This window comes from Salvelinus sp. IW2-2015, unplaced genomic scaffold, assembly GCF_002910315.2.
Source record: "Salvelinus sp. IW2-2015 unplaced genomic scaffold, ASM291031v2 Un_scaffold6400, whole genome shotgun sequence".
In the NCBI taxonomy this organism is placed as follows: domain Eukaryota; kingdom Metazoa; phylum Chordata; class Actinopteri; order Salmoniformes; family Salmonidae; genus Salvelinus; species Salvelinus sp. IW2-2015.
Window position 1 is genome coordinate 1 of NW_019947662.1, and position 11,022 is coordinate 11,022.

Below are 11,022 nucleotides of genomic sequence, written 5' to 3' on the forward strand. Positions count from 1 at the left end.
AATATATTCACCCCACCCAAGTATTGTAAATCAAAACTTATAAAGAAAGCATGTAGTCCCTTGGCTTCATGTAGTCCTTCACATTAAAGCCATGTAGTCTTCATTAATCCCATGGAAAAATTCTGGGAAATTTACCGGAAAGTTTCCGACCCATTGAACCCTACCCGTAACTAATGCTTCTCGTGACTTTGAGAAAGGAGCTTGAAAGAATGTTGTTACTTCTCTGCTATAGTTACATAAGAATAGAACCTGTGAAAGGAAATGGTATTCTCTAGCAACATACATCCTGTAGCAACGTACAATCCTGTAGCACAACAAGGCTGGAGACAAACTTAAACAGAGAAGCTAAACCGTTGTTTTGTTCAATGGCTAACCATTGGTGTCTCCAATTATCATGTAAAGTAAACTTATGATAATAAGTTATAGTTCGTAGTTCTAACTSCCTGATTACAATTCTAGTTCCAGTTCCATCTCTGCTTGCTTTAGTTCTAATTCTAACCCTGACTTCTTGTGTTCTGTCCTCTCCCGTCCAGCCGGCGGTCAATCTGATGGACACGTCCTCGTCCACCCCGGGCAGTGCTGGCATGCTGGACCGCTCCCGCATGGCGCTGTGCACATTCACCTTCCTCTTCCTCTCCCTCAATCCCCTGGCTGCCATGTTGTGTGGAGGGATGGGCTCCAGCACCACCTCTAACAACCATGCAGTGCATCCTGGGACAGGCAGGAACATGTTGGGCCTAGACAACGCAGGTATGGAGGGAAAGAGATAGGGTGGCGGAGGTGTGTATCTGTGTGTCTTACTCCTAGTGAGTTCATCTAATACTCCCATGTGTATTTTCTAGTAAGTCCATCTCTTCTTTGTCTGTGCGTGTGTTTGTGTGCGTGTCTCCAAAACTCATTATGTGTTGTTGTGTGTCCAAAAGTCATTCTGTGTGGGTGTCTCAAAGTCATCCTCTCTCTGTGTTCTCCTAGCTGACTCGTGGGGCTGGATGGACTGGGTGCTACCCACTCTGTTGGTGTGGCTGCTGAATGGTGTGCTGGTGGCTGGGGTTCTGGTCAGAGTGTTGGTCTATGGAGAGCCAGTCACCAGGCCTCACTCTGGATCCTCTGTGCTGTTCTGGAGGCACCGCAAGCAGGCAGACCTCGACCTGGCACGGGTGAGAATATGGAGAATGTGATTTCGTCAAAATGGCATCCTATTTCCTATATAGTGCACTACCTTCCAAAGTAGTGCACTAYGTAGGGAATAGGGTGTATGGTGTTCACTCACTGCTATACAGTGGTTCTTCCTTTTAAAAGTTGCAAGCTTATGCTGCGACCGTTAGTGGTAGATGGTGGCATTCTGTCATTGCACCACACTATCACAAGGGGGAGTTAGAACGCTGATCTATCGGTAGTCTAAACTGTGGCACAAATTGACTGTCTTTTCCTAAATTAATGGAAGCGTTTTCAGTCTGAGAGTCTCCTCTGGCACTAGAGTCCTGCATCTGGCAACAACAAAAAAACTGTCGGTGTGCCTGGAGTTAAGAGAGTACTTGGGTAAATACAATGGGGGACTTACACTTGACATTTCCCAAAAATAGGCACGGTGGGCTTTTGGTTTCTCTCACTCTAAATGCAGAAATAAATAATTCAAAATAACAAAACTGGCTATATTTACAAATTATTAAGAATGTCTCACCCCATGTTCAAGAATGGCCTTTTTCCCTTAATGTTCGAARTTAGCGCCGCTCTGCCGCGGAGCAGCGCCACAGAGTTCTATTGAGCACTGACCACTTTTTGATCATGCCTATGATGACATTCCATTCACTCTAAACATGCTAAATTCTCAGAGTAAATCGTTGGTAACCTTTGAACCATATATGGTAGAGGCATGGGGTTTGGACTATTGATTTTCTGACAGAATTTTCTATTGGATGGACATATTTCTATAAACCTTAAATTAATTAAGAATTGTATGGGTGAACAGTCGGAAGCTCATGAGGTCAACAAACACACACACACACACRCACMCATCCCCGCCACACACACACCCCTTTCCCCCAACCTTCCATACTTACCCACCACTCTCAACCCCCTCTCTCCCTCCCCCAATAGGGAGACTTTGCCCAGGCCAGTCAGAACCTATGGACCTGCCTCAAGGCCCTGGGTCGCCCCTTACCCACCTCTCAGTTGGACCTGGCCTGTGCCGCCCTGTGGGCCCTGCTCCGCCTCTGCCTCCAGCGACTAGGGGTGGGTCGCTGGTTGGCTGCCAGGGCCGGGGGGCTCCGCGCCAGGGGGCTCCGGGAGGATGCGTGCAAGAGCAGCCGCGACGCTGCCCTGGTCTACCACCGCCTGCACCAGCTGCACATGACCGGTAGGTGGAAATTGGAAACTGGACTTGGCCTGTGGCTCAAATGCTAAGGGTAAGGCTAACCTTGTCTACTCACTCTGAGACAATGTTACTAGCTAGTTGATTGATATGATTTAAGTGTCATACACCTACCGGTACCCAGCCCACATGGGCTTACAAGACACTACAGAACAAAATAACATTTTACATTTACATTTTACATTTTAGTCATTTAGCAGACGCTCTTATCCAGAGTGACTTACAGTAGAGTGCATACATTTTATTACATTTTTACATACTGAGACAAGGATATCCCTACCGGCCAAACCCTCCCTACCGGCCAAACCCTCCCTAACCCGGACGACGCTATGCCAATTGTGCGTCGCCCCACGGATCTCCCGGTTGCGGCCGGCTGCGACAGAGCCTGGGCGCGAACCCAGCCCAGCCTGGGCGCGAACCAGAGACTCTGGTGGCGCAGCTGCACTGCGATGCAGTGCCCTAGACCACTGCGCCACCCGGAGAAGCAAATATATGCATACAGTGATCATTGCCGGTACAGCTACCATCTAGCTGCACTACACAACCGGCTACCATCTAGCCGCGCTACACACCCGGCTACCATCTAGCCGCGGCTACACACCCGGCTACCATCTAGCCGCCCTACACAACCGGCTACCATCTAGCCGCGCTACACACCCGGCTACCATCTACCGCGCTACACACCCGGTACCATCTAGCCGCCGCTACACACCGGCTACCATCTAGCCGCCCTACACAACCGGCTACCATCTAGCCGCCCTACACACCCGGCTACCATCTAGCCGCGCTACACACCGCACCATCTAGCGCCCTACACAACGGCTACCATCTAGCCGCGCTACACACCGGCTACCATCTAGCCGCGCTACACACCCGGCTACCATCTAGCCGCCTACACACCCGGCTACCATCTAGCCGCGCTACACACCCGGCTACCATCTAGCCGCCCTACACAACCGGCTACCATCTAGCCGCGCTACACACCCGGCTACCATCTAGCCGCGCTACACAACCGGCTACCATCTAGCCGCGCTACACACCCGGCTACCATCTAGCCGCCTACACCGGCTACCATCTAGCCGCGCTACACAACCGGCTACATCTAGCCGCGCTACACACCCGCTACCATCTAGCCGCCCTAACAACCGCACATCTAGCGCGCTACACACCGCTACCATCTAGCCGCTACACAACCGGCTACCATCTACGCGCTACACACCCGCTCCACTAGCCGCCTACACAACCGGCTACCATCTAGCGCGCTACACCAACAATACATTTTCCTTCTCCTCCAGGCATTATGAACAAACTGAGCAATCTCAAACATGCCTGTCTGAAACAGAATTTAAGCCTGTGCTCGTCCGTAACAGAATACCTCAGGGTTGTCACCAACATGTCCCTGCTTGCCCGTAACCAGAATACCTCAGGGTTGTCACCAACGTGTCCCGTAACCAGAATACTCAGGGTTGTCACCAACAGTGTCCCGTAACCAGAATACCTCAGGGTTGTCACCAACGTGTCCCGTAACCAGAATACCTCAGGGTTGTCACCAACGTTCCCGTAACCAGAATACCTCAGGTTGTCACCAACGTGTCCCCGTAACCAGAATACTCAGGGTTGTCACCAACATGTCCCTGCTTGCCCGTAACCAGAATACCTCAGGGTTGTCACCAACATGTCCCTGCTTGTCACGTAACCAGAATACCTCAGGGTTGCCACCGACGTGTCCGTAACCAGAATACCTCAGGTTGTCACCAACATTCCCTGCTTGTCACGTAACCAGAATACCTCAGGGTTGCCACCGACGTGCACGTAACCAGAATACCTCAGGGTTGTCACCGACGTGTCCGTAACCGAATACCTCAGGGTTGTCACCAACGTGCCCGTAACCAGAATACCTCGGGTCGTCACGACGTGTCCCGTAACCAGAAAACCTCAGGGTTGTCACCAACGTGCCCGTAACCAGAATACCTCCGGTCGTCACCGACGTGTCCCGTAACCAGAATACCTCGGGTCGTCACTGACGTGTCCCGTAACCAGAATACCTCCGGGTCGCCACCGACGTGTCCCGTAACCAGAATACCTCCGGGTCGTCACCGACGTGTCCCGTAACCAGAATACCTCGGGGTTGTCACCGACGTGTCCCGTAACCAGAATACCTCCGGGTCGTCACCGACGTGCCCGTAACCAGAATACCTCGGGTTGTCACCGACGTGTCCCGTAACCAGAATACCTCGGGTCGTCACCGACGTGTCCGTAACCAGAATACCTCGGGGTTGTCACCGACGTGTCCCGTAACCAGAATACCTCGGGGTCGTCACCGACGTGTCACGTAACCAGAATACCTCGGGGTGTCACCGACGTGTCCCGTAACCAGAAATACCTCCGGGTCGTCACCGACGTGTCCCGTAACCAGAATACCCGGGGTCGTCACCGACGTGTCCGTAACCAGAATACCTCGGGTTGTCACCGACGTGGTCCCGTAACCAGAATACCTCAGGGTCGTCACCGACGTGCCCGTAACCAGAATACCTCAGGGTCGTCACCGACTGCCCGTAACCAGAATACCTCCGGGTCGTCACCGACGTGTCCCGTAACCAGAAAACCTCAGGTTTCACCGACGTGTCCCGTAACCAGAATACCTCGGGGTCGTCACCGACGTGTCACGTAACCAGAATACCTCGGGTTGTCACCGACGTGTCCCGTAACCAGAATACCTCCGGGTCGTCACCGACGTCCCGTAACCAGAATACCTCGGGGTCGTCACCGACGTGTCACGTAACCAGAATACTCGGGGTTGTCACCGACGTGTCCCGTAACCAGAATACCTCAGGGTCGTCACCGACGTGCCCCGTAACCAGAATACCTCAGGGTCGTCACCGACGTGCCCGTAACCAGAATACCTCCGGGTCGTCACCGACGTGTCCCGTAACCAGAAAACCTCAGGGTTGTCACCGACGTGTCCCGTAACCAGAATACCTCCGGGTCGTCACCGACGTGTCCCGTAACCAGAATACCTCGGGTGTCACCGACGTGTCCCGTAACCAGAATACCTCCGGTGTCGCCACCGACGTGTCCCGTAACCAGAATACCTCCGGGTCGTCACCGACGTGTCCCGTAACCAGAATACTCCAGGTCGCCACCGACGTGTCCCGTAACCAGAATACCTCGGGTTGTCACCGACGTGTCCCGTAACCAGAATACCTCGGGTTGTCACTGATGTGTCCCGTAACCAGAATACCTCTCCGGTCGTCACCGACGTGTCCCGTAACCAGAATACCTCCGCGGTTGTCACCGACGTGTCCCGTAACCAGAATACCTCCAGGTCGTCACTGACGTGTCTCAGATCCTCATACAGAGGCAATAAAACAAAACACTAAATGGATTCAGATTTCCCAAGATCACACAGTAGGTACATTCTCTCCTCTGCAGTACTACTGTCCAATATAGAGTTATCCACTAGCTCCCTACTCCTACACACTTTATGTAGACCTGAGAGGAGTGGATACATGTTTTCAGGAGTCTTTGTCAGAAAGACCTGTGTGTTTTCTGTGTTTGTTCAGCCAAGCTGTCTATAATCAACGTGTGTGTGTGTGTGTGTGTGTGTGTGTGTGTGTGTGTGTGTGTGTGTGTGTGTGTGTGTGTGTGTGTGTGTGTGAAGGTAAGCTGGGTGGTAGCCACCTGTCTGCGGTTCACATGGCTCTGAGTGCTGTAAACCTGGCAGAGTGTTCAGGCTCCTGTCTCCCCGTGGCCACGCTAGGAGAGGTCTACGTCTCTGCAGCCCTACGAGTCAAAGCCAGCCTACCCAGACTCCTTCACTTCTCCTCCGTGAGTAACCAAGTTTGGTTACCAAGTGGTGTTTGTGAGAGAGGGGGAGAGAGAGAGGCTATGGCTATAATGTGTGGTTTGTTGCTCAGTGTATCGTGTGTGTCGGTCTCTTGTATTCTCTACCTCTGTACTCACTCCTGTATCTCCATGTCTCTCTCCATCCCCAGCGTGTGTTCCTGAGCAGTGCCCGCCAGGCGTGTCTTTCCTCCAGTGGCAGTGTCCCCCCGGCCATGCAGTGGCTCTGTCACCCTCTGGGCCACCGCTTCTTTGTGGATGGGGACTGGGCCGTCCGCAGCACCCCCAAAGATAGCATCTACAGCCAGGCAGGGAACACAGGTCAGTACTGTAGACACACCTGCTGCGCTGGCGGAACTAGAAGCACAAGCATTTCACTACACCCGCAACAACATCTGCTAAACACGTGTATGTGACCAATACCATTTGATTTGACCACCCCACACACTGTCTGCGTCCCAAATAGCACCTTATTCCCTGGTATATAGTGTACTACTATTGACCAGAGCCCCTCAGAAGAATGAGCATTGAGAGGCTCTACAGGTGGACAGCTTGTGTCTTTATGAAAGGAAGCACCTGTCATGGAAACTGGTTATGATGAAAGCAATATGGGCAACACATGTTTTCATTGGCTAAATTGGTTGCCATGACTATGCTAACCCTAATTCTTGTCTCTCTATCTGTCTCCGTAGTGGACCCCCTGGCCCAGGTGACCCAGGCCTTTAGGGAACACCTGTTGGAGAAGGCTCTGTACTGTGTGGCCCAGCCCCGCGGGGAGAAGASCCCCAGTGATGGAGAGGGGTAGGTGCAACACACAATAGTGTTCTCAGGTTATCTTCACAAGTCTTAAAAGTTGCCCKTATCAATCCCACAGAATTTTAGCCAGTGGTGGCTGAAGTTAGCTGACGTTTCTAGTGGCTGTAAAAAAATATTTWAAAAAGGCCCATAGACTACTTTCAGGGTGTGGAGAACCATCTAACATTGAGTTGTAAAATACAGAATGTTGACTTAAAATAAGGCCTAAAATATGAATACATTTTCTTAAATTGTCTACAATCCCTTTTTGAACAAGCCTTTTACGTGTGTGTTCAATGAGAACTAATTGTCTTTTAAGTACTTTTAACTAACTACAGTTGAAGTCGGAAGATTACATACACCTTAGTCAAATACATTTAAACTCAGTTTTTCACAATTCCTGACATTTAATCCAATTAACAATTCCCTGTCTAAGGTCAGTTAGGATCACCACTTTATTTTTTAGAATGTGAAATGTCAGAATAATAGTAGAGTGATTTATTTCAGTTTTATTTCTTTCATCACATTCACAGTGGGTCAGAAGTTTACATACACTCAATTAGTAATTGGTAGCATTGCCTTTAAATTGTTTAACTTGGGTCAAATGTTTCAGGTAGCMTTCCACCAACTTCCCACAATAAGTTGGGTGAATTTTGGCCCATTCCTCCTTACAGAGCTGGTGTAACTGAATCAGTTTTTTAAAAACCTTTTTTTTTTAACTAGGCCCGCCCCGCCAGGCCGCCAAGTCAGTTAAAAGAACAAATTATTATTTTCAGTGATGACCTAGGAACAGTGGGTTAACTGCCTTGTTCAGGGCAGAACGACAGATTTGTACCTTGTCAGCTTGGGGATTCGATAGTGCAACCTTTCGTAATAGTTAAACGCTCTAACCACTAGGCTACCTTCCGCCCCTACCTGCCGCGGTTTGTAGGCCTCCTTGCTCACACGCTTTTCAGTTCTGCCCACACATTTTCTATGGATTGAGGTCAGGCTTTGTGATGGCCTCTCCAATACCTTGACTTTGTTGTCCTTAAGCCATTTTGCCACAACTTTGGAAGTATGCTTGGGGTCATTGGTCCATTTGGAAAGACCCATTTGCGACCAAGCTTTAACTATACTGACTGATGTCTTGAGATGTTGCGTCAATATATCCACATCATTTTCCGTCCTCATGATGCCATCTTATTTTGTGAAGTGCACCAGTCCTTCCTGCAGCAAAGCACCCCCACAACATGATGCTGCCATCCCCGTGCTTCACAGTTGGGATGGTGTTCTTCGGCTTGCAAGCATCCCCCTTTTTCCTCCAAACATAACGATGGTCATTTGGTCAAACAGTTCTATTTTTGTTTCATTCAGACCAGAGGATATTTCTCCAAAAGTACAATCTTTGTCCCCATGCTCAGTTGCAAACCTAGTCTGGATTTTTTATGGTGTTTGTGGAGCAGTGGCTTCTTTCTTCCTGCTGAGTGGCCTTTCAGGTTATGTCGATATAGGACTCGTTATTACTGTGGATATAGATACATTTGTACCCGTTTCCTCCAGCATCGTCACATGGTCCTCTGCTGCTGTTCTGGGATTGATTTTCACTTTCGCACCTAAGTACATTCATCTCTAGGAGACAGAACGCGTCTCCTTTCTGAGCGTGTATGACAGCCTGCGGTGGTCCCATGGTGTTTATAATAAAAGCATACTATTTTGTACAGAATGAACGTGGTACCATTAGGTGTTTGGAAAATTGTCCCAAGGAATGAAACCAGACTTGTGGAGGTCTACAAATTATTTTCTGAGGCTGATTCTTGTTGAATTTTCCCATGATGTCAAGCGAAAGAAGGCAACTGTGTTGGAAGGTAGGCCTTGAAATACATCCAACAGGTACACCTCCAATTGAACTCAAATAATGTCAATTAGCCTATCAGAAAGCTTCAAAGCATGAAGATCAATTTCTTGAATTTCCAAGCTGTTTAAAGGCACAGTCAACTTAGTGTTATGAAACTTCTACCCCACTGGAATTTGGTGAATACAGTGAATTTATAAGTAACTATCTGTCTGAAACAATTGTTGGAAAAAATTATTTGTGTCATGCACAAAGTAGATGTCCTAACTGATTGCCCAAAACATAGTTGTTAACAAGAATAATTTGTGGAGTGGTTGAAAAAACGAGTTTTAATGACTTCCGACTTCACTGTAAGCTGTGTGTTCCTCAAGGGAAGAACTAATGGTATTTTAATATTTTGTAACTAACTAAGCTGTGGTGTGTGTTCCTCAGGGAGAAACTATGTCTTTTAACTAACTAAAGCTTGTGTGTGCTGTTCCTCAGGGAGAAACTGAAATGGTCTTTTAAACTAACTAAGCTGTGGTGTGTTTCCTCAGGGAGTACGCGGATGCCTTCTGGGTACCTTCAGCTGTCTGGACTAGTGCACTCAAGACGCTGCTGGGAGCCAACACCCGAGTCCTTCGCCATCAGATCCAGCATGGCTACCGTCACTGGTATGACTCCTGGCCTTCTATTTCTTTATGTCTGTATGATGTGGTCGAGGTTCACCTTCTGCAGTTCAAGAGCACACTACTGGGTGTTCTCAGTTAGGGTGTACTATGACAGTTGTATCTGTAGTCTAAAAGTGGCCTTCCTCTTCTTATCTCCTTTTCCTTCAGTCACACTGATCATTCAGTAACATGGGGTATCTTCTGACATTGCTTTCCACTGATCCCTTGTTTGGTCAGTCAGTGCAATCATAAAGCATTAGGAGAGGAAGCCAACTCTAGACGTGTTGAGATGCCCCCTTCAGATAGCCTCGCTCCTTTTCAAGCACCTCTCCTCTCTCTCTCTCCTCAATTTCCTCTGATAGGAGATGGGAGAGTTAAGTCCTCATGCAAAGCACTCCATCTACCAGTCCTGGTCAAGCCCTCTTAATCATCTTTGAAGAAGTAGCAGAGAAGGAGAGTGTTTGAAAGGAGAACTTTTTCTTGGCATGGTGTTAGACGTTGCCCAGTCAAGCATAAGCTGTGTGTGAGTGTGGCATTTGATTGGATGTGATTTATTAGGATCCCCATTAGCCGACGCCAAGGGAGCTAATTCTTACTGGGTGTACGACAGCACACAAAGGTGTGTGTGTGTGTGTGTGTGTGTGTGTGTGTGTGTGTGTGGTGTGTGTGTGTGTGTGTGTGGTGTGTGTGTTGTGTGTGGTGCGCATCTATCAGTTACACATGGCGTCAAGTACATACACACAACAAGTAGGTCACAATGGGGGAGAGGCGTTGTTCCGTGAGGTGTGTGTGCTTATGTGTATTTTTGAAAGGCAGGTTTGCTGTTCACTTGTGCTAATGAGATGGGAGGGGTCCATAGCACTCATGGTCTGTATTATACTGTAACGTCTTCTAGAATTAGTTCTGGACCTGGGGGCCTGTTAAAGACCCCTGGTGTCATGTCTGGTTCGGTGTTGGCAATTATCCTGCCCTAAGTTTGCCCTTTGGCCATGAAAGTAATCAATAAAATAACTGGCAAAGGACACTATCAAATGGTTGTGATGAATCAGCCATCTGATTTGATGAAAGCTGTGGTTGGCCCAATGTTAAAGCAACATCAGGAGGGTCTTCTCCTTGGAGAGATGTGCCTATCAGTAATAAGCTGCAGTATAGCAGGTTGTGACCAGGGCAGAGGGGAAACATACCAGAGGACAGATTGAAACCCGTCAAAGGTGGTCATCAGAAGCTGGATTTTGATCATGTGTGAAACGGAAGAGAGAATAAAAAGGAAGGGAATGTGTGAAACTGGAGAGAGATAAAGGAAGGGATGTTGAACATGGAGAGAAGATAAAAGGAAAGGGATGTGTGAAACGGAGAGAGATAAGGAAGGGATGTTGTGAAACGGAAGGAGAGATAAGGAAGGGAAAATGTGATGGAAACGGAGAGAGATAAAAGGAAAGGGATATGGTTTTGGGTGTGCAGAAGTCATGTCTGGATAGGTCCACATAGATGTCTAGAACTGTCACAATACATCGTCAACTAACTAAATC

General features: G+C 48.8%; 1 protein-coding gene across 1 annotated transcript in view; it reads left to right on the top strand.

Moving 5' to 3' along the window:
• The first annotated feature begins 114 nt into the window (after positions 1-114).
• Positions 115-11,022, top strand: part of LOC112078866 (sterol regulatory element-binding protein 1) — a 15,833-nt gene continuing 4,925 nt past the window's right edge. The window contains 8 exon segments of the mRNA XM_070442164.1: positions 115-750; positions 973-1,157; positions 2,098-2,356; positions 6,033-6,199; positions 6,367-6,535; positions 6,907-7,015; positions 9,380-9,455; positions 9,457-9,496. Of these exon segments, the coding sequence (XP_070298265.1) occupies positions 549-750; positions 973-1,157; positions 2,098-2,356; positions 6,033-6,199; positions 6,367-6,535; positions 6,907-7,015; positions 9,380-9,455; positions 9,457-9,496 (1,207 nt within the window). The 5' untranslated portion in view covers positions 115-548.